At 37.8% G+C, this 25,066-nt stretch overlaps 1 protein-coding gene across 1 annotated transcript in view; it reads right to left on the bottom strand.

Moving 5' to 3' along the window:
* PTPRM (protein tyrosine phosphatase receptor type M) overlaps positions 1-25,066 on the bottom strand; it is a gene marked incomplete at both ends in the record, with an annotated part of 469,357 nt that overhangs the window by 348,174 nt on the left and 96,117 nt on the right. Inside the window, one exon of the mRNA XM_080338550.1 lies at positions 10,817-10,939. Within this exon, the coding sequence (XP_080194676.1) occupies positions 10,817-10,939 (123 nt within the window). The remainder of the gene's footprint in view (positions 1-10,816; positions 10,940-25,066) is intronic.

Genomic DNA, 25,066 nt, shown 5'->3' with positions numbered 1-25,066 from the left:
AATGAACTGTGAAGTATATTCTGGCCAGTCATGCTCCAGCAGAAGCCAGAACTACACAAGAGTTGACTGTGACACCTCAGAGAGGTAAAGACTACGAGTATGGGGAAATCAGGAACTCAAATTTGGCAGAAGGACATTCCTCCCTCAAAGATAAGGGGAAAAATGAAATAGTAACATTTTAAGTAACGATACAATCCTAGACATGAGAAAGAAATTTTTTACAATGAGGGTGGTGAAACACTGGCCCAGGTTGCCCGGAGAGGTGGTAGATGCCCATCCCTGGAGACATTATAGGCCAGGCTGGACGGGGCTCTGAGCAACCTGATCTAGTTGAAGATGACCCTGCTCATGGCAGGGGGGTTGGATTACATGACCTTTGAAGGTCCCTTCCAACCCAAATTATGCTATGAATCTGTATTAGAACTTAATGTAAAATCATAGTATATGAAGTTACTGGTGAGAAAAGTGCATCTGTAGCTTCCATGTTGTAAGATGAATATGCATATATTGAAAAGTGTTTTTCAAATCTATATCACGTAACACAGAACTGTGATCAATTGCTTGCATGCAATTATCACAAATATTTGATGTTATTAGCTGCTGCAACATTATGACTTGGATAATTACCTGCACCTGTTTTCTCATAATTAAATGGCTGTGTACATCATTAAATTTTCAATGAGGTCCACAGAGTATTTTTTTCCTTTGTGCTACTGAAATGCAGCTGATTAGAAATGTTGTGACTTCTAGATGAAGAATGCATTATTTCAGCTGGTGAGGGAAATAACTATATTGCTTTAACACTGAGAACAAAAGTACTGAGCTCTTTAATTCAGCTCACGGAATTAATGAAAACCTTTTAATTGCTTCTTCTCTGACTCTGAGTTCTGCAAACATATACAAGGGAATTAAGACTGAGTCTGATATGTTGGGAAATCTGATCGCTTCAGATACAAAGGGACTTAAATACAATACAAAACACAATCCATTTTGCTTGTGTAATAACCTGGCTCTGCAGCCACATTTGCTACCTGACATATTGCCACATAACTGTCCTTAACTTGGGAGCAGAAGTCCAAAAAGTGTAGACAACTGGAGATACTAGAAGCCACATTGCAAGAAGTTCTAGGTGACTATACGTAGTCTCCTATATGTGCTATTTTTGGCTGAACCCATTCCTTTTACTGAAAAAATGCTGTTTATGCCCACACACTAAGCGAAGAATCTTCACTTTCTGCAAAATTTTAGACATTTTCCAGTACAATTCCACTGTGTATAGGATTTTAAAATATTACATAGAGTATTTCCTGTGAGGCTTGATTAAGGTTAATGAAGTAATTTAAATCACATAATTCTCTGGTAAAAGAAGGAAGACAAAGGGAAATTCTAAAATACATTGTCCTTAAACTTTTATCCAAATATTGGTTTGGTCTGAATATGGGCCTGTGTTTTGATACTAATGAGGAAGAAGCTTTTTTTGTCACTGTCTTGTACTTCAGAGTAATTTCAAATTCAACCCAAAGAGCACGTACTCTGTGAATGACAGGTTTGCCAAATAGCTTTCTGATGCAGCATTTAATGACCTCTGCCTCAAATCATTCAAATCAATGACTTTTTGGCCATTCTCAATATAGCACAGATCGAGCTGCTAACAACATACTATCAGTCATCAATGCCTGCCAACAAATTAAGTGCTGTAAGAAGGGATGAAAAAAATCTCTCATAAATCTAATCGAGACAAGAACTCCCTCTTTAATTTCAGCAAAAAGCCTTAAAATAATATGCCAAGAAAATGACTCCCTGAAGAATCATAACACTTGCACTCCTAAAGAGGAGTGATGGAGTCCACCTCCAGCTCCCTGGCATTTTAACTGTGACTATGACTGTGATCTTGTCATATGGAAGATCTGTCTTAAAAGACAAAGTTCTAACTCAGGAAATAACTGACTTAAGCCCTGAAATGGAGGCAGTCAAGTTACACACTTTAAAGCCTGTGGATGCAAGGAAGGGTTTTGATCCGCTCTTTATTAGTTTCGAAAGGGCAGCATGGATGAGAAGAAATCTAATGGGATAAGCACAAGACTGAAAGAAAAGCCCTAAAGACTGGATGAAATTAAGAGGCTTTTTTCCCAGTAAATTAATTACTAAACAAGAAAAAGTTTGTTTAGGAATACTCTGATTATTTCCCTTCCTCCTGATCTTGCAATGAGTGCAGCTCCTAGAGAAGCATCTTCAGACTCACTGCTTATTTACAGCCCTCACAGCCTTTTTACTGGTCACAGCTTTTCTCAAACTGGCTAAGTATTTTCATTCTCCAATGGAAGAAAATAGTCAGGCAAATGAGCACAAAAGTTGTATAGCTACTTATTACAAGTTTGCTGAAACTAAAGTAGGGACTGCATTGGTTTCAGTAAGGTACCCATGGCAGGGAATGTACAGTAACCCGGTCTTCAGCACTGCCTGAGTACCTAGGGAACCCTATGTTCAAACACGTGCTCATTTAATTTATATCACTATGGGGTTCCAAACTACCCAGATTAAAGCTTCCTGAGGTACATTTACATGACTCAGGCTTATCTCCAGGAAAGAAAACTCCTGTGTGTTTTTTTTTGTCAACCAAGCGCCTCCACCAGAAATAACTGAATTTTTCTTTTCCAGACCAATATTCCAGTTGAAAAATGCCTGTTCAACATAAGGTAATGCAAAGGTAGCTGTTCTGAGTCCCCGGTAAAATACTTTAATCATTATTTACTGGCTTTACAACATGAAGCACTTTCCATCCTTCCTGCCGGGATTCTCCTACCTCACCTTCCCTCTCTCCTGTTGGGATTCTCTTACCTCATCTCAAGGAACTCCTTAGGAACACTCCAGGGAGGGAAAACAAACACATCAACAAAGGCCCAGTTACTCAGTGTATTTCTAATTTAGCAAGGAAATCTGAAACAAGACTCTGATGCACTTAACCAGCAGGAGAGCATATGGCACTATGGGAAGGAGACTCAGTTTCCAACGTGTAACAGCAAAACTTTGCAATCCTGAGCATTTTTGTTGTCAAGAAATCCATTTCAAACTCAGCTCCAGTGTCTAGCTTATTATGTTAGCTGCTTCTCAGCATATATTATGGTAGATGCTATATATAACCGCAGCAGGAAAGGTGTAATCACAGCAAGGTAAATGAGTTAGGCTAGAGGGCTTGCTCAGCACTGTGTGGCACTACGTGGTGTTACAATGCACAGAAATACCCTCAGCGGTCAACTCCATCTTCCAGGTTGCTCTGAGAACACTCTGCTTTAATGAGAAGTGAATTCCCAGATCTTTCACACAGCCTCTGCCAGACTTCTATGGAAGAGGAGAGATCCTCAAACATCAAAAAAGTCATAATTTAGCATATCATCATTTTCCAGTGAAACATCTTTAACAAATCTCTGTCAACTATTGGTGGATTCTAACATAGCGCCTCCCAATCGCTTCCACAAGTTGCAGCTTATTCTGCAATTCTGCACTCAAACATCAGAGGGCTGCTAGAATATATAAGAAAACAAGACAACTGTTCTCCTCCTGGTAAGCTACAAATACTAAAAAGACAGACTGTTGCTTCAAATGAAAATTTTGAAAGTCTTCTACATTGCACATTACCTCATGAACCACGCTGATTATATTAAAAATACCTTGTTCTGCAAAAGAAAAAACGTAAAATAAAAATTATGTGTAGAGAACATCTACAACAAAGTATTAAATAAATCATTAGCATATTAACTCCGCCATTTTGATTGAAAGCTCTTAGACGTGTTGGCAAAATACATACAAATACCTTGTCTAGTTGCCTATTAAGCAAGCTAGGAACATTGTCCATCAGCAATTCAGAAACAGAGATTCTGCTGCTGATTAATCTTCTGCTTTGTGAGAATACTGGATACTCAGGATTTCTAATAAATCCAGTATTTGTGCCAGGTGCTGTAACCTGTAAGTCGGTCAGAAGATACAAAAATGACTAAGATTCCTGTACGTTATCACAATAAGTAATGCTGATGCAATTACTCACAAAGTCTTGAGGTACATTGCTAAAGCAGCTATGACCCCTTTAGTGCTTGCGCTGTAGCCACAGCAGCACAAGGCGAGCTGGGTCCGTGCTCAGGCGGTTTGCTCACAGTGACCTCCGTGTTGCTTCATGTTAGCAACAACTGCTATTAGCTTAAGCAGTTAATTGGAAACTGGCTTGGATGCGTCAAAACAAGCTGGAGCTGCTTGCAAAAGAGGCACATCCTTAATGCCTGCACCTATTACCTGGATGTGCAATAAAATGCTAAACACTCCAAGTCTAGAAAATTCATTGAAAATAGCATTGAATAAGAAACATATTCTCTTCTATATAAATGTAAACAGAAGAAAATCATCCCTGATAACACAGAACACGAACATAATGCAGTGCTAAAGTATACTTCATGATCAAATACAAATCACAACGGAAAGTCAAACTACTATAACCTTATATGTAAGACATTGCAGTTGGCTTTAATATAGACTTGCCAACTGATCACTTTATCTGTCTTTTTAAAAGAGATCACAACTCTTCTACACACAATTAAACAGCAATGTACATTTTTAACAGAACTACTTCACATTCTATAATATTAAATACTCCTTTAAGTCAGTGTCTTGGTTTATGGAACATCTGCCTAGCTATGCATGTCTGCTAATGAGGTGTCAAAAGGTCATTTTAAACAATAATTTAATATAAGCATTATATGCATTTTCTGCAGACGCTGCATAGACATTGCTAAACATTAAGCAACACTAGGTATTCAGGATACAAATAACCACAACAGGCCATTCAAAAAATTACATATAGCCATGAAAATCATATATTATCACCTCCAATAGGACAAACAGAATTCCTCATCCCAGCTTTTGACCAGCACTATATTAAACAAAGAAGTCTTCATTGCTGAATATATCCTTTCAACGCACTGAATAGCCGCTTATGAAGATTTGATATATAATTCATTTTGTACTATTCTAAAATGAAATAAAGGCTGATGCTACTGACTCATTGCAAATGCGGAGACATCCCTTCAGTGATATCAAACCAATCGCTACACAGAAGAAAAATGATGCTACTGTCTTTTAGAAATCAACTGGACCTGTGAAACACTGTAGAAAAGATGTTACAAAACTGAACACAGTGTTTTGTAGCAAAATACATGGACATGAACAGAAATGATATCCAGCAAATGACAAATACAAGGGACTCTTGACAATGTTTACATTTCTTCCAGTAATCTGTAAAATTCTAATTGCATCACTGCCAGTGACAAGACTTACTGTAGCAGTACAGAAACTAACAAAATGCACTCAAGTATCTCAGAAATTCTTTTTCTGGAAGTCTGCATATCTCTCTGTGTTTTGGTTGGTTGGGTTTTTTTCTTTTACTCACCTGAGTTTTCTCAAATCTTACTCTACTCATTCCTCAGACTGCCCCTTGATCTTACCTACCTCACTGCTTCAGAGCTCTGACCCTGCATTCTCTTCACTGTTGTCTGTATGTCCGTTCTCCATCAGTAAACTGGAATCCATACACACGTTTATGTGTCCATACATGTATTTCTATACATATTAATCCTTCAGCTTGTAACCCACCCCCCCTGCCTTTAATCCAACCAGCCCCTCTGTTGCTCTCAGTTCTTCTGTTCTTCCCTTCTAGGAAACACACCCCGGTGTCAGAGACGTGGCTTTGCTACTGCTGTCTCACACACTCAGCCCGCATTCCTTCCTATAGACACTTCGCAGAATAAGCAAAAGTTTTGAGTTTTAACATAAAGTACCAGATTACTCTGTGGGAACACCACAGTGCCAAAACGCAGACAGGCCACCATGAGTCAGATTGGACATGAGCATAAATGGGACTACAGAGTAAGAGTAGAGCAGGCATGAGACAGAAAAATAAATCAATATCTGGGAGATCAAGCAAAAATGCAGGAAGAAAAGCACCAGAAGACTGTTTATGTTTATTCACATTATCAGGGGACCTTGGAGGACTAAACAAGAACTGCTGGGTAAACACAAAATTTAAAAAAAAATGGAACAAACAAATGAAGTAAGCAAACAGTACTTATCAGAACAGTGCAAAGGGATTTAGACACAGCATATTTTTTTTTTAAATAGACACAATGACAAAAGAAAGGTTTAGAAACAATGAGATGGGCACACATGTTTAGAGGGAACACCTTCCAATGGAGTGAGGTAACATGAAGGAATGCATAAAGATTTCTCTTTGAAAATTTACCAACTAGATGATGAAGACTGCTATCAGGTGTAGCAGAAAGTAAAACCGGTATAACAACACTTAAGCTAATATGAGACACCTAAGGAGGCAACAGACAAAGAATCACAATAAGTAGCTCATATTTGATGCATACTTAAATTAAAAAAAAAAAAAAGAAGTCAGGGTTGTTAGTTTGGAAAAATATCTTTGCAGCTACACTCCAAATGCAAAGCAGTAGTCTGTAGATCCCTGTGGGGCCTAAGTCTGCAAGAATTTGGCATAAATTATTGTGTTCTAAACGTGCTGTTTTCTAAAAGAAAGCCGAAACTGAAGATGCTGTCAACGTGACATAGGCAAGATCAGAATAGTGCTACTGTCCACGCTGATCAAAAATGCCATAAAAAATATCTCATCCAAGTGATTAATTGGATTGGGAATGTCTTAACTATTGGGTTGACCTTGGCTGGCTGCCAGACACCCACACAGCTGCTCGCTCAGTCCCCCTTCTCCACAAGACAGAGGAAGGAAATGAGACAAAATATCTCCAGGGTCAAGACAAAGACAGGGACATCACTCACCAATTACTGTCATGGGCAAACCAGACTCTACTCGGATAAAATTAATTTGATTTATTGCCAGCTAAAACCAGATTATTCTAATGAGGAACAAAGACAAAACTAAACACAATGTCCCCTCAGCCCACCTCTTCTTCCCAGGTTCAACGTCACTCCTTCATTCCCAACTCTTCCACACTCTACACCGCAAGCGGCACAGGGGGATGGGGAATAGGGGCTGTGGTCAGCCCATAACACTTAATCTCTGCTGCTCTTTCCCCATACTTTTCCCCTGCTCCAGTGTGTGGTCCCTCCCATGGGAGATGATCCATCACAAACTGCTCCAACATGGGTCTCTCCCACATGGCTTCTTTGGGAACTGCTCCTGTACAAGTCCTTTCCACAGGATACAACCCTTGAGGAATGTAGTGTTCCTGTGCCAGTACCCTGCAGGTCCTGACAGACAACCTGCTCCTGTGTAGGTTCCTCTCCATGGGTCCACAGGTCCTGCCAAGAACCAACTCCAACATGGGCTCTCCATTAGCTGCAGCTTCCTTCAGGGCATGTCCATCTGCTGTGGCCTGGGGTCCTCCACGGGCTGCAGGTAGAGATCTTCTCCAGTGTGAACCTCGATGGGTTGCAGGGGGACAACCATGGTTGTTTCCAAGTGCTGTAGGGGAATCTCTGTTCCAGTGTCTGGAGCACCTCCTGCCCCTCCTCCTTTTCTGACCTTGGTGTCTGCAGGTCTTTTTCTCTACATTTTTCTCACTCCTTCCTCTCACAGCTGTTGCCTAGTGGTTTTTACCCTCTCTCAAACATGTTATCCCAGAGATTCCACCAGCATCACTAAGGGGCTCAGCTGTACCCTGTGGTGGGTCCACTGGAGCTGGCTGGGACTGGATACATCCAACATGGGGCAGCCCCTGGTCTCTTCTCAGAGGAGCCACCCCTGGCAGGCGCCATTCCCAGCACCTTGCCAATAGGGTATATCTACTGTTTGGGCATGCTTTTCCAAAGACATCCTTATTGGACTACAGCTAAAGGGTTTATAGTTAGCTATCATCATAAATGTGTATTATATAAACACATTAATATCAAACTGCTGTATCTGTTCTCTAGTACAATGCAAGATGGCATTAATAATGACTGTTTCTGTAATTATAGTTTTGAACACTATTATAAACATACATTCTTGGAACGGAACGGAAAGACAAGCAGAAAGACAGAGGCTGAGAAGAGGGAAGAGCCACTCTGCCTACATCACTTACTCAATTTGACTCACAGGACACTTGAAACAGAAAAGCAGTGGATTAACCACTCTCATTTAATCCATACAAATGTATACAAAAATGTATACATGTCATTGCTTCTTGGGTCTGTTTAGTTCAATTTCAGATTACTATGGACTCTTCAAAGGTAATGCTTATATGTAGAAAGAAAAATAGCACACCATCACCCTAGTTACTTTAGTAGCAATAACTTCATATTTTTTTACAACAATAAAAATCCAACAAGGATTTAAGCCCACTGTAAGAAACACTTTTAGAAACTTTTTATTATCATCTTTCATGCAAGTTACCAATTTGCATGTAAAACTAGATCTCACAAAGAACTATTACTGTTCACTAACATGTAAATATATAGCGTGTACATTAAGGTGTACACACATGCATTAATTTTATATGACATGTCTTTTGTCCCACTGAAATAACATACCAAGCCAATACACTTACTTATCTGAAGTGCAGTTATGCTCTCACCAGTCTCATGTGGATTAAAATAAATCAAATGCCATAACTAGTGTGCTTCCCCCTGACTGGCACCAAATTATGCAAAATATTATATATTGACATCAATTCACTCACTGGAGCATATTGCCTGAAATTAGGAATGTTATGTGCATTAATTTTTTCTACTGACAAGGGACTACTGAACTGAGAGTTCTTGTTTCAGTCAAGTATTACAACATTGTTGTATAAAGCATTTTGCTTTCAAGCCAAGAATTCCCCACAAACCATTAATCTGAGATGTTCTATTCATTATCATCTGAAGTTATTTTTTCTAAAATATGCAGCTCAGAAACTGCAGATAAACTACTTGAAATCATTTCTTAAGAGTATCACATAACTCTCTGGCTAAGGGTGACTGAAAACTAATTAAAATCATTAAGATGATGATTTAAACAAGAACAGGAAAAAAACGTCTAGATGAAATTACGAGGAAAAATTAGATACCACTTGACTGAATCACACCCTTAGACACACTGCTTCTCGTTTGCAAAAATATGAGCATTCCTCTCCCTCTCAAAGGGGTTTTTGACCTTTTAGGGCACCAATATCCACAACCCTCCTCAGACTAACTAATTCATCTTCTGACCCAAGACTCCCAAAGCATATTTCACTTCCTTTAAGGGCAGAAACAAAACTCCCAAATATAATTTATTTCAAAATCTAATATATTTTTACTTGATCATCAGAACATTATTTTAGTCTTCTGATAGAAGGGCAGGAAGACAAATAAGAAACAAGTCGTATGACATCTGATAAATAAAATTACACAGATATCATTTTCCCTCCATAAAAATACCAATCCATACTTTGTCTGGACCCTTGGCTCTGGGAAAACAAAAACAAACCAAATAAATCTTCAAATCTATGGTCATCACAGAAAATAACATAGATTTGAACTTTTTCGATCCACCAAGAAGAATGAACAACATATACTGACAATTGCTTCCACAAAATCCAAGTGGGGAGAGTAATGAATGAAATTTGGAATAGAAAGATAATTTCCAGTGGCATGATTGAGAAAAAGAATGTATAGCTTGCCAAGATGACTGATAAACTATGTGTCTTAGCTCCAACTTGAGAAACAGTATTAAGTATTAATGAAACGGTCCAGAAAATTTTTAGCAGTGTGTGCCAAGGCCACTGGATAAGAGCCAGCTTGAAAAGGAATCAGCAAGAACCTCCTTTATCTGGGATGATGAACTCAATCCAGCACGAGACGATCCAAGTGCTGGGACTCAGGCAAACTGAACATTCATCTTGAAGTTGGGAAGAACAACTATCAAAGGGATTTTACACAAATGCAAAAGTACAGCACGGGTGCTTTAAAAAACTACATTGAAATGGATGTGAAACACCTGCACATCCATCTGCAATGTTTTTAAGCATTTTGGACAGTTATACTAAATTATGAGCCTAATGCAGAAGTCATCCTGTGATGATTTTACAAGTGATTTTGCAAAGTTAGATTTTTGTTTTGGCAACTTTTAGGTGTCAATAGTCACCAGGATCTCTGTCTTTTAGAGCTAGGGCTGCAGGAAATCATTCCCTAGGAGATGGAGATCAGTAGACTGAGGGAACCCTTAACATGCCTAGATAAAAACACCAAAAAAGAATAATTGATAAATTTTAGGCTAGTGAGTATTTGTGTGGCTGAAGGAATCACTGCATTACCAGAGAAAGTTTATAATTTAACAGAATGCAAGGGTTGTTGCTATGGAATTACGTCCAGCTGCATGCAGTGCACAAAGTACATTAAATATAATATCATTTAGGCCCTTTGTTTTGGGATACCTCTCCTTTTTTCTCTCACCTCTTTTTAACTCTTCATTTCTTTTCAGAACAGAATTTGATTAATACCTCTTTCAATGAAAATGCCTGAGGCCATCTTTGTTTTAACTCTTACTATTGCATCTTCCTTTGAGACTTCATATGTAGTCCTGTCTGCCTGTTTTTAGTACTATTTCAGGTTCATTTTCACACCACCATTCCTTTTTCTTTCTGCCTTCCCTGGCGACACCAAGTTTCTGTTTCTACTTTCTAACCTTTATGTTTCCCACAGCACAAAAGCAAACCCTCACAAAAATCACTTGGAAGTATGGTAATAAACAGATTTAGATGAAGTAGCGTTGTAACAATAGCGCTGTTAAGAAATGCTGAAGAAACACATAAGTTAATGGCAAAGAGAAAAAAAAGCAAAATAAGAGACCAACCAGATGGCATTCCTTGACCTGAGGAGGGCTTTAGTGGTGCATTCACTTGATCCCAATTAAGATCATCATCATCTGACTGACTGTAGCCACAGGAACTAAGAGGTTCATCAAAAGTACAGCATCCTGTAAAATAAACAAAAAGATAAAAATTAAACAAGGCATGCAGGTAAAAGATTATGAATCTCTAACCTAACACAATTGCAACATTATGCAATACAGGTTGCGTAATTTTTGAATGTGTTTTAATACAAATTCTTTTATCTATATCTATATATAAATCACCACTTTCTGAGAGGGCATGAAACTTTCTTGTCATGGAAACAAAATCCCAAGGGTAAAAGAGCAGATTTAGAACTGCAGACAAACATCCTCCTTTGACACAATTTTCAGGTATCAAAAACAAAACAGCAAAATAAGAAGCAGTGAAACTCAGAACATCAAAAGATTGAATGATTAGCATTCTTCAGCAAAAACTAATTATTCCATGCCTGAGAACAGGCATTTTAGAAGAAAACTGTGAGTGTGGGAACACTGGCTCCCATTCCTATATCTTGGTTTCCAGGGAAGGGAAGGCTGAGATGCTCCCAGGTGAGCGGCACTGCAAACGGGTACCAACCTGGGCGTCTGTGGGGTCAGTGCCTCTGGTACAACACAGCACATCCATCTCAAAAAGCCAACTCACATGCAGCCTCAAACTCTCTGAGAGAAAACAATATTATTTCCTCTCTTTTTTTTCCCATTCTCTTCTAAGTAATTTAGAAAATAATAACAACTTATAAGAGCTCACACTATTCCAAGCTGGGGCAGGGAAAAATCTCATGTCACAAATTTAGAAGAACAGAATCTAACACTATGCACAAGAAAATGGAAAAGCTTTGCTTCTTCCCTTTGGTACAGAGGAAACTTTTCCAGCGTTTTTTTTTTACACAGTTCTCTTCTAACAGAAGTCTAACACAAGGTTACAAATTACTGTTTTCTTTGATGTTTCACTCCACTGAAGAATGACATCTTTCCTATTTGAGAAAACAAATATAACCCTAGTCACGGATATTTCAGTCTGCATTAAAGTAAATTCTGCAGCTGTTCAAACAAAACTAAACTTCAGGGCTATTCATCACCTTTGCTATCTGTCCATAGGCACAGCAGGCTTAGCCTGGCCAAGCTGTATTAAAATAGGAAACAGATAAAATTTAGCTTTAAAAGAGGACTTTAAAAATCTAAATTTTCCTAGAACCTAATAAATGGCATTATAGACCACCTCATAAAAAAGTAGAATACAAGACAAAATTCCATTATACCTGACAAACTTCACGTAACTGAAGACAAGCCTTCCCAATAGCTAGGTCCCAGTTTACATTTGAGATTCATGACAAGCACTTTGCAAGAATATAATCTTCAAAATAAAATTATTTGATATGCAATCACCAAATAATTCCCTTTTTTTTTTTTTCCTCTTACAGTACCATTTGTCTTTATAGACATACCTTATTTTCCCTGCCTATGGATACAGGCCATCTTATACTGTTCTCTGTTCTAAAATATTTTTCTATAAGCAGTCTTTGTTAGCTCTAGGTATATCAGGGAAATTGGCACCTCTGGACACTGCATCTTTCTGTACAATTTTAAGTGTACAATTAAATTAAACAATCCATTGGGAACAGAAAACCCATTAAAAAACTCACAACTCCAAACTCTAATATTCCACCTCAATGATAACAACAGATATAAATTATCTCTCTCCTAAAGTTAAACAAATTCAGAAATACAAGACATCTGTATATCAAATAACATCTGCAACATTTCCAGTGGGAAGGCTTAGAAAATTAGGCAGCCATTTACATATTTGTTCTCATACTTGCATAAATATTACTCCAAACTTCATAAAATACATCACAAGCTAAGTTTCAGACACAAAAGCAAAACATTACATTAACTTTCACAGCCCTATTTGTACTTTTTTATTTAAAAAAAATTTAAAAACACACACAAACAAAACACATGCACACCAAGTACAGCAAAAGGTAGTTTCCTTGCAAAGGTACTGCTAACAATATTAGGATATGAGTTTAAATATCAAGTTATGAAGTGTGCAATGTAGTCAAGCTTGACAAGAAATACACACCCAAAAAAAACCTGGCATAAATCAGGGCTTATAATTCACACACAGGACTAATGAGGTATGGGAGCTACTCCGTACATTCATTACATCATACATATCTCTAGTGATAAGAAGATACAGAAGAATTTAAGGTGTTTTCTTGCTCAAACCCAGAAGCGCAGCCAAGTACTGCAAAGTGCCCAATACCAGAAAAAAAGGAAGGGTTTGTGATTCCAGATGGTTAGTAAAGGCATCTCTCCCCTCCTCACTAGTTAGGAAGATGTCAAAAACACAAATAAATAGAACGACAGTTCTACTTGTCTAGACCATTTGTCTGTCAGCACAGGACCGTTTCTCACTGCTTGTTTTTCTTCATTTCTCTTGCAAGTCTACAACTAAATCACTCTGTCTGGATTTGTTTTGTTTTGTTTTTTTTCCCTTTCGTCTTTGCTATTTACAATCTTCAAATCTTTGTGAATTTACTCTCTTAGAGCTCCCTTGAAATGCGTATCAGATGTCCACATCTGCTATAGGAAAAGTTTATAAGGAACTTTTGAAGTCCTTCCATTCCTAAGTCACTTCCACACACAACTAATAACCAAAATGTAGCAAGTGTTACTATGAGTTATCAAACTGTACGACCACCAATTCAGAGAACTGAACAACACACATATGATCTCTAATAGCCAAGATGCCAAGCCATGTTTCTTTCTCCAGCCAGCCACTAAGGATAAGATAAATAATAACGAAGGCTTTGCACAGCCATGACTTCTTGAAAAGTCTTCTGTAGGTTAAAAGAGCATGCATAGCATATGTAGGTGTTGGAAGTATAGGTGAGTTTATAAAGAAAATTTTACTGGAAAAACAAAATAAATAAACACCTAGAAAGATAAAAGCTTAGCCAAATTAACCAAGTAACAATTACTGCAAATTGACAGTCCTAATGGCTTATGCCTCCTACCTAAATTCTGACCCTCACATCTGACTGTATTACAAATAGAGATGAAGCTCTTTAGAAACGGGTCATGACATTTGACAAAACCCCACATTTGTATCTGCTTGAGCCCTCCTGCCTCCCCCTGCAGTGCTTCACCTGTTTTCTAGTCATGATGCTCTTAATCTACAAGGTTTTCACTTCACAAAAGGTCATTCGCATATGGTATCAACAAGGGTTAGTAAAATCTGAAAAATTACCCGTGGTCTTAAATGTCTCTCGTCGTTGCATATTTTTGAAGCAGCACAAGCCACTGCCAAGTTAGGCAGTTGTTTGTAATCATCTAGCACACTTGAGGAATTCTGCCCATTTTTGCTATTAGAATTTATAATAATAATAAAAATACATATTGTCTGCTATATAGTTTAATCAGGCAAAGCAAATTCCCTGCCTGTTATACTGGCATTACAGTTCAGATAGCCAATCTGTATTTTTTGGTATTCTGTGCTGACTTAAATATTTATAAGTAAACCAGGATATTCATACCCCATTAAGATTCTTTGGCTTATGCTGCATTTTATAGATATTTTTGGATTCCTAAAAGGAATTGAATTGACAAATGCACAAGATGCGATGTAGTCTATTACAGCCTATGGTTCTTTCAACTGCAATTATCCTTTTAAACATCATGAATCCAGCTCAATATAACTATGTCGTTGTCCAAATGTAGTCCTTTTTGCAGGTTTCTATTTTTATTTGGTTAAATTGCTTTAGATCTTGAAAAATTTATGAGCTTAAATGAGGAATATAATTTAAGATGAAAGCAACCAATTAAAGCAAATGGGTAAAAGAATACCCTATATTTTTCCTAAAGTGAATAAAGTTTTACTCAAAGTATTCTGTGTGTTACAGACTAACTACAACATCTATCATGAGGTATTATCAAATAATACTGCACCAAAAAGTAGGCTAATAGAAGACAAAAATCGATTAAGTGACAAAAACTAACACAGAAAAAAAGTTCCACTTACGCTGGGCGCTGCTTTGTTTTTGTTGGTCTTACATACGGCAAAGATCTCAGATCAATATGTACCTTCTAACAAAAATCTGCTGCCAAATGTACAAGTGCTAAAATTCGCAATGCTTATGAGCAGCAATGTTCGCATTGGCAGGGAACATATGCGCATACTACAACTTATACAAGGGCTTTTTTTTTTTCCTTTTAACAGCAAAACCTTGTGGTTTCTGATTATGAATTCTGTTGCAGAACACATGAACCTAGAAGACAACTATACCAAATCCCACATTTTATTAGTAGTATTCTTTATTTCATTTTAAAAGTATTCTAAACTCTGTTGTCTCTGTATTTTCAGTTTCTTACTGGAAATGTATTTATGCCCATTAATTCCAAGTACAACACAGCTATTCTTTGAAAGAGAAATAAAGGGTCTGATCCAAAAGCTGCGTGTCTAGATCACATCTGGTATCAGGGGGCTTTGATAACGCAATGAAACATTAATGTCCTATGAGGCAATGGATCTTTTCTCTCGGGGGTGGGGGGGGGGGAAGCCTGTCCCCAAAGCAAGAATATATCATTCCTCAGCCAGCTGCATTTCCTTCTGTCCTCATGAACATCCTTGCATCCAGCAGCAATGGACCAAGCGCATCGCCTGGGCAACATACCAAGGCAAATGAAAACAAAATAGCTGCAAACTGTGACAAACTGCAATTGTTAAGCTTGACTAGACTGTGAATGAGTCAGCTTTCATTCCCAAGGGTTACTGCTCAGGACGATGAGGCAGCATTACCCTGCTCCCCTGTGCTGCCTTTTACATTTTTAAAACTGTAGATTTCAGGGCAATCATCCTATCTAGATACTCTCATGACAATTAGAAAATGATCTGAGAAACACAGCATTAGGAAAATAGGATCCTGAGCCCCTAAGCTGACAAGTTATCAAATCAGAAGATAAACAACCACTCCTTTGTGGACAGGTAAGAAGTCATGAAGTGGAAAATAAAAAGCCATTCCCAATTATAAACTGGCTAACAGAGAAAGCAGAAGTGGGAATCAATGGACAGTTTTTAACATAAAAAAATCAAAATGCTGTCTCTAACCCTGTACGACAGGTCTGGTCTGCTGTATAACTTCTATTAAAGATAGGGTGACGACAAAAGTTGTCTAATCCAAAACTGTTCACCTTTGCGAAATCGGTAAGTGTTTGAGCCAATAAAGCATCAAGTGAACTAACTACAGCTACATAAATGGATAGTTTAAAAAATGTATTAGAAACTGGACATAGCGGCCTGCCTCTACCCTCTACCTGCCTTTTCAAAGGTGTTACAGCATTGCACATTACAACAACTTTCCGGACTCAGTAGCTCAGAGTCAGCTGGCAAAAGAAGCTCTGATCTGTGTGCCTCCAAAGTGCACACAGAGCTGCCACGTATCTGCAGTGATATATACACACCAGAAAAAAATCCTGTCCAGGCTTTACAAGTGAGCTTTCAACAGCAAGTGGTCTGTTTTAAAATGGAACATTTATTTTCTCTCAAAATATACCGAGTTTTTGAGGCAAGTGTTCAGATTTGTAAAATAATACTGTAATCTAGATTACTGGTCATGGAGTCTGAAAAAGGATGTGCTGAATAAAGCTGATCTAATTTAAAACAGTATCTACATTTTAGTCAAGTCTGCATATGCGCGGGGATGAGGGAGAAGAACAAGAGGAAACAGAATTTACAATTAAAGAACTTGTCTGATTGCAGCTGTGCTCGGAACCAGTTTTGATAAAGGTAAAGGATGGGACAATTATCTGGAAAATCTCATCGGCCAGAGCGAAGATGATAAGATAAAATTATGTATTTTGCAGTTAAGAAAGGCCAGGTATTAATTCTAGCTGTAAGGGAGAATAACAGGAGAAAAAAATAATACAAATTGCGCTAAGGTACGTGGGAAAGGTGGTATGAGAATGCTAGAGAGCTTCAAATTCACAAACCAAAATCCATCAGTATTGCAGGTGATGACAGTACACAGAAAAATATTGTTTCAGATAAACATCTAAAGCTGTTATTTATGAGACTTCAAAAGCTCACTGCATGTTCATAAAACATTTACAATTGTTCTCTCTGTTCTCCCTCCATTTACCTGACAGAAACTGAATCAACACAAATGTCACCCAAAACGTTTCAGTTTTGGTGACATGGGACATTGTAGCAAAGTTGCATTTTGTGGAAGACATATCTGTCAGTTCTATTATAACTTCCCCTGGAAACCTGCAAACCTGCCCACATTTAGGCAAATAAAATGTTTCCTAAAAAAATTATACTTGCCTAAGAGATACAGAGAATAATTCAAAATTTGGGTTCCCAGACTCTAGTGGAAAGCTCTGAAAAAAAGGAACGGTTTCTTCTTGAAACGTGCATTTAAACTCCTTTTAGATAGCATGACATAGGAACTGACACCACTCACCAATGATAAAAGACAAGTCAATGAATAAGGGCTCCTATCAATAAAATAAATATCACCCATCTCATGAACAAATAATATCCACACATTCGTGTCATTTATACATCAGTGAATATTTATGAGGCACATGGGAAAAAAGGTGCACGTTCACATTCTGTAAGCAAACTTACTTCTGGCATTTCTTAATGCCAGGGTGTTTGATTTTGCAGTATTAGTGATAGCTTTTCTTAATGTATGGCAGGGATTATATGGGCACGTGTACATGTAGGCTTCCACAGACAAATTATATCCATGCTGCAATTGCCATTAATTAGAACACATCTACCAAAATAAATATTTTAGTGTTCAATCCAATAAAGAAAGTATAGGATTATGTAGAAACGCATTTAGGAAACCCTATTTTGAAAGGTATTACTGAAACAAGCATATTTACAAAAGACATATGGATTTTATGCTTTAATAATAGGGAAGGATATCATGCTGGGTATTAAAACTACTGGCTGGTCTTTCTGTTCAACATAAGTTAATATTAAAAGAGAAATTCCTTGTATAAATAATTGCTATGGATAAATTTTAGTGGTTGGAATGTTTTCACGGTTTGTGGGGGTTTTTTCTTGTTTTAAAGGTTTTTTAGTTTTCTTTTTTTTGTGTGTATATACCACTGTACCTTTTTAGTTATTAATGTAATGCTTAAATCAAGTTCCAGATCAGATAATTCACTTTAGAAATGTAATAAATGTTGTTATGATAACTTTATTGAAAAAAAGCCTTACCAAAAAATCTCCATATTATAAGTACTTTGGAATTACTTTTCACAAACGACTAGAAGTCCAATTTGTAACATATTTAACCTACAGAGGTATATAGCTTATTAAAAAGATCACAGTGGGCACACCAGTTGCAAAGGGTGTTTTGGAGATGGCTCAACCTGCCAAAATTCTGGACTGTGGTCAAAACAACTCCAAATATAAATTAATAAAAAGCATGTTTCCCACATATTTTATATCTTGTTTATCACAAACACATGACAAAATTGTGCTTCAAAACACCAAAGTCTCTTGTATAAATTGTCTGAAATGTTTCGACATAAAGCTTTGACCTACAAATAACTAACAGAAGGAACCTTCTTTTCAAATACTTAGAATTAAAAACTCAAAAGATATTCCAGCAGTGGAATAAGTCTCCTGAGAAAAACAAAAAATGCAACTGAACACCTCTTTCATATATCACAGGATTCATTTAATTTATTTTTATAGTTACCACCCAGGAATGCACAAAACTCCATTATTAATTGTATAAAAGCATTCACTCATATTGGTTGGCAAAGACGACAGATGCTACAGAACCGAGATATGGGAGAGTTCTTTTTCTCCCATTTAGTTTAAATGGAGACTAGTAAGGACATACTGGGAGGGTGGGAAACAGATGTACATGCTACAGTAATATATACAGAAGGTAACAATTGGGTATACTTTCTTTTTGACAAATTAACATGCAGTACCTCTTAAAGGACTTGAAATGACACCTCTGTTTTGAAAAACTACAGCACAACATGTCACAATTTTTTCTGTGTGCCTTCCTAGGGAAGAAAAGGGTAATTTTCAGTCCGTGTCCCAGACCATACATTAGCTGGTTGCAACTTTGAAGCAGTGATCTGAAGCACTTCACGTCTCTGTCAGCTGAGGGAAAAGGTATATACCATAGGTATCTCTTTTCTACTTAGCATCTATTTGTGATTTCTTGTGTGGGTAACAGAAGCTGCCCCTGTTAACGTAATTATTATGTAGAATGCCTCTATCCTTTCCCCATTTGGATTTTATTGCAATTTTACCTTCACTTCTCCTTTCAGTTCACTGAGGAGAGCTGTCACCTTAACATGCCCAAGCATGTGCAGCTGGAATTAAAAAGAAAACATCTAAAGATAGTAAGAAATTACTCATTTGATTTTTTTTTTTTTTCCCCCCCGTGGTTTCATTTGCTTCTACAGAGCTACCACAGCTGAGATGCAAAATCCTAAACTGTAACTGTCTCCTTAGGTAAACTGCTGTCCTGGCAAAGGGTAAGCTCAAGAATCACTCATGATTAATATCTCAATATCATATTTACAAGGGATGTAAGCAGTTGTGCTGATCTGTTGAAGACAGGCAGCTTTCAACAAAAGGGAAGAAGACAGTTGTCTCCTTTCAGTGGCTTCATATTAACTCCACTTCTTCATAATTGATTATCCTAAAAACTGCTTATTCTGTTTCACCTCACCTGCTGAGGACTCCAGCATTTTCAGATAAAATATTAAAATACGGTAAAGTGGAGCTGCCCTAGGAAGATTTATCCAGGACTGGGGAGAGGAGAGCAAGGGAAGGCATTGGGGAAACAATACAAAACTTTACAAGTGAGAAACATTACAAAACTGCACAAGTGATAGTCAAAAAAGAAATGCATACACTGGAAAAATTCAAGATGAAATAAAATGCTGTTCAGAAGGAAGAAAAAAACAGGGTGGGGATATTTAGTTTTGTTTTGTTTTGGTTTTTCCCCCAGCTGGGAGGAAGGGATTGAAACGTCTGCTTCACAGCCAAAATCCATCACAACAATGGGTCTGCTCACCACGACACTTTATTTAAAACACAGTGTAACATAAGAAGCAAACACTCATCAAGACTGTGATTATGGGACCACACCAGACCATTTCTCTAACATCCATTCACGAAACACTGTATTAGATTTTCAGTTTGCCATGAGGACAAACGTTTTTGTGCTACATCCATCCGAGGGCTCTGGGGAAATACACAGAATCATAGAATGCCCCAAGTTGGAAGGGACCCACAACGATCATTGAGTCCAATTCCTGTCCCTGCACAGGACAACCCTACAGTTCCCACCATGTGTCTGAGGGTGTTGTCCAGTCTCTTCTTGAACAATGTCAGGCTTGGTGCCGTGACACCTCCCTGGGGAGCCTGTTCCAGTGTTCCACTACCCTCTGGGTGAAGAACCTTTTCCTAATGTCCAACCTAAACCTCCCCTGGCACATTTTCTTGACATTCCCTTGAGTTCTGTCATTGGCCACCAGAGAGAAGAGATCAGCGTCTGCCCCATGCAGCCCAATAACTGCCAGTCAAAGCACCTTCCCCACAGCCAGTGCTGCCACCAGTCAGTCCACAAAGCCATTAAGTTCCTAATCACAGCATACTTGGATTTTTACAAAGGTACTACTTACTAATTTTGAAAAATAGCACTGTTGTTCTTAAAATTACTAAAAGACATCTTTCCTAGTTAGGAATTGTGCTATTCAATTAACCACCCCTAAAGTTTTTCCCATCATTGTAATGGATGTGCATGAATGGATGGATGTGAACAAAGGCAAGAATAAGCAACACAGTACGCAGCCACTGTTCTTTTGTCTACAGTTCTGCCAAGAGTCATACAAGTTTTCCCAAAACAAATCAGCTTTCAGCTACATTTCACACTATGAGACTATGAGAAAAACAAAACAAAACAACTATGTTTCTTCAACACATTTACCACATAAATTTACAACTCAGATTGAGTTAAAGAACATTTGCTCTAACTGAATAAACCAAAGTGTTACTTCATAGGTCAAAGTTGCTTTGTTCATTTCTTGTCTCACAGCAAGCAGACAGACATTGACAAACAACCCTCATGCTGTCAGAGAATAATCAAAACCTGTGCTATTTTAAATTACTTTATTGTATAACTGCTGTAACTGTATCTATTAACAGCACCAACTGTGTAAGAGTAAGAAGGAAACAAAAAGCTACGTTCTGATTTTAAAAATCAGTATCATTATGTTCTCCTAAGGTCAATAAACACAACAGAGCAAAATAGTTTAAAGTCTTAGAATGCGTAAAAGTCAGCTAAGATGATGGACCCACAGCAAGCTTTAAGATACCACAGCTGGATTGCCAGGACAGTGTAGAACATCCTCAAAGAGAGCCCAAAGATTCATTTTTTCCCAGCTTGCACAACTTTTACAGACAGTTCATAGTGCCTCTGCAGGGTACCAGGACTGAAGACAACCTGTTTTATCAAATCAAATTTTGATAGCTGAGAGGTTATCTATCATTTCATTCAACTATCAAGACATTCTGAGCTGAGTAAGTTCTTTGTTTTGTTTTCCCTGTTGTCAAAAACTTCTCTAATATCCTATTTATCAATATATAAAGGGATTGCATTGAGAAACCTGACAGCATTCTTCTCATCTGCCAGCTGAGCTTTTTAAAATGTATCTTCACCTTTAAACTCTTCAAGCTAAAAAACACAAGTGTATTTGAAGCTCAGTTGTTCTCCCTGGTGCTGCTCATTTTTAATGAGCCTCTTGTCTTTATGTCTCCCAGAAGACAGACTTCACAAAGCAAGCTCAGGTGATGTGAAACCAATGCTTGATGCTTCTCCAAACCCGTCTTTCTGAGACTGAAATCTTCCTGCTAAACCCATATGGGACTGATGGGCCATTTCAGTTAAACCCAATTTCACTTATTTATCACAAGCCCCTACTTAGAAACTCTATTGTGGATTGCTCGTACACACAATCTGTTTCCAGCTTTGAACTTTAAAAAGGATTTAAGCAGTCAATCTCAATATCATTATAAATCCAACGTGCATTACTTGCCTAGTGATTGTGAGAAAATAAAAGTTTGAAGCTTGATTTGAGGGCTAATCTTTCCATTTGCTTGATGAGTTCTGCAGTTGTTACAGAACACTTAGTGCATCCTGTGCATCCATAACAGCATATTAAGCTTGGATGAGAAACCCAGGCTATTTACAATACACTTCCAGCTTTAAGTAAAGAACAAAGGCAGCTTTAGCTTTGCCAGTCTCAGAGGCTTTTCAGCTATACCACTATACAAAAATAAATTAAAAAACAAAAACAAAACCCACACACACACACACAAAAACCACTATACAGAACACTAAGCATTTCTGTATAAAAGATGATCCAACCTTAAAAATACTTTAAAAAAACTAATAATGTTAAGATGCATTTTATGTTTCTTCTGCCTGATATATCAGAAGTCTAGATTTGGACAGACTACATTGAAGTTTATATTCTACTTCATTAATGGACAGAGCAAATGAAAAAAACATACAAGATACATTGGTATTCATTCCATTTGTTATTAGACTATCTTACAAATGGTATATCTCCCTATAAATTTTAAGTGAAATAGTTTATCATCTAATTAAATGAGCTGTTTATGTTCTGAATTCTAATGTGAGTACTAATATATTTGAGAAAAAAATGCCATAAAGTAGTTTTATAAATAGAAAAAAATGTAAACAGACATTGAAGCCCATGCAGCCCCTTTCCTCCCTGCTAATCAAATAATTCCCCTATCATTTTTTTTTTTTCCTTTTTCAAACCTACAGGTTCTCTGCTGTACTTTTCCTCATTTAATCTGGGGACTTTCCTGTACATGAGAAACACTGTTACTCATTTTGTTTTGCTTTTTGAAGTTACTGTGTATGAGTTTTCCCATGCAGAAACTACGAACTGCTACAAATGCATCCCAGAACATTTAGTTTTATGATACAGCTCTAGCTACTCGATCAATAATTCAGGAAAATATTCATCTCGATTTAGTTACTGCTGTCAGCACAACTCTTCGTGTCTGCATGAGAAGAGAGCGGGACCTTCACCTGGAGGTTTTACCTGTGCTGCTCAATGAATTAACCTGTAGGAGGTGCCGTAGTGACAGAGTCAAAAACCTCCAGCCAGGCAACTTCATCACACGAGTAATTAGTTCACTACATCAATAATGCCTCCAGTCGTTAAGGCTGAATCCCAGGTCTGCTTGTTAAATTCAGTCAGCACAACAGGCTTTCACTCTGCTACAGGTATAAATAACTTTCTATTTTTAAAGGTTGTTAGCTACTGCCTTTTTTTTTTCTCATTTTTATTCATTATCTCTTGCAATAAATTATACTTTATTTCATTCATCACATTTAGAACCTCCTCCAAGAAGAAGAAATAATTAATTTTAGAAAGCTCTGACATTTTCACAAGGTCTGATAAACTATAAAAGAGACCCAAATTTGACAGCATTAAAAATGCTACTGCTGCAACACTGACAAGCCTGAGTTTATATGACCCAAGGAGTGAACTCGTGAATCTTGCACATAACAGAACAGGGCACCACCACTACACTACCCAGATAAATTAATTACTTCCAGTTCTTGACTATAAGAGGATTAAATCAGTAGTAAACTCACTTATGTGTTGCACCACAACAGAAGGACAAATCGAGGCCACACAGAGCTTCACAATTTCTAACCTTGTAGAAACCACAGGATCACAGAATCACAGAATGTTGGGGATTGGAAAGGACCTCAAAAGATCATCTAGTCCAATCCCCCTGCTGGAGCAGGAACACCTAGGTGAGGTTACACAGGAAGGTGTCCAGACAGGTTTTGAATGTCTCCAGAGTAGGAGACACCACAACCCCCCTGGGCAGCCTGTTCCAGTGCTCTGTCACCCTCACTGAGAACAAGTTTCTTCTCATATTTAAGTGGAACCTCTTTTGTTACAGTTTGAACCCATTACCCTTTGTCCTACCATTGGTTGTCACCGAGAAGAGCTTGGCTCCATCCTTGTGACACTCACCCTTTATATATTTGTAAACATTAATGAGGTCACCCCTCAGTCTCCTCCAAGCTAAAGAGCCCCAGCTCCCTCAGCCTTTCCTCATATGGGAGATGCTCCACTTCCTTGATCATCTTTGTTGCCCTGCGCTGGACTCTCTCCAGCAGTTCCCTGTCCTTCAGACCATTTCAGGTCTCTATGTAGGTGACTGTAGTACCTGACTACCAGCAAATCCAAAGACTGCCACGTTGATTCAAATTATTTTTTGCTTTCTACTCATTCGTGCTCTGTACCTGGTGAAAGGGATGTTTTGTCCAGGTCACAAAACTGGGATAAGCATCCCTAATCCTTCATTAAAAGGCTTTGATATTCCTGAGACCCCAGTATGTTACTAAATTGAGAAGGTCTTGCCCTCTCAGCTGTTGAAGTTCACTTCAGGGTAGGATAATCTAATAAAAACTACATGTATGGTCATGTCTCCAAACGGTATAGATTAGGTCAGTATCACTGATTTATGACAGATTGGAGTGGCTCCAATTTTTTGGCTTAATTATTTCAAAGTACCCACTCTTTATTACAGTATTTTAGTAATATCATCTAACCTGTTATATGCAGTGTATATCAACATATTTTAACATGTATTTTGAAGTATGTTTTTTAGTTTACCTTTACTTACAGAGAAAACAATAAACAGTTGAGCTTTTGGGGCAATCTTCTTATGTAAGTGCATCTTACTTAAATGTTTAAAAATCTCAATAAAAGTTATATTTGGTCTCTATTTTTGAGGTATCTGATAGGTCTAAACCCTTCAGTGGGTGCTAAGAATCATGCGTCAAGTGTCAATGCAGTCCACATACAGGGATATTTCAAGTGGATATGAGATATTCATACATTAATTTGTCATCACCCAGTCCAACCCAACATACAGCACAGACCTCAGAACTTAAGTAATTAATTCCTGCCTGAACCAGAGCATATATTTTAGTGACATATGCAATCAAAAATTTTAAACATTTTAAATCATAGAGATGTCACAGTTGCTGAACTAACTGCATTCTCTTCCTTAATAATCTTATTTGAGCACCATTTCGCCTCTTAGCTCTCAACACTGTTCATGGGTGGAATTTGGTATTTCCCCTGCCATCGCATCAA

This window comes from Nesoenas mayeri (assembly GCF_963082525.1).
Source record: "Nesoenas mayeri genome assembly, chromosome: 2".
In the NCBI taxonomy this organism is placed as follows: domain Eukaryota; kingdom Metazoa; phylum Chordata; class Aves; order Columbiformes; family Columbidae; genus Nesoenas; species Nesoenas mayeri.
This window is presented reverse-complemented; position numbering and strand designations above follow the sequence as displayed.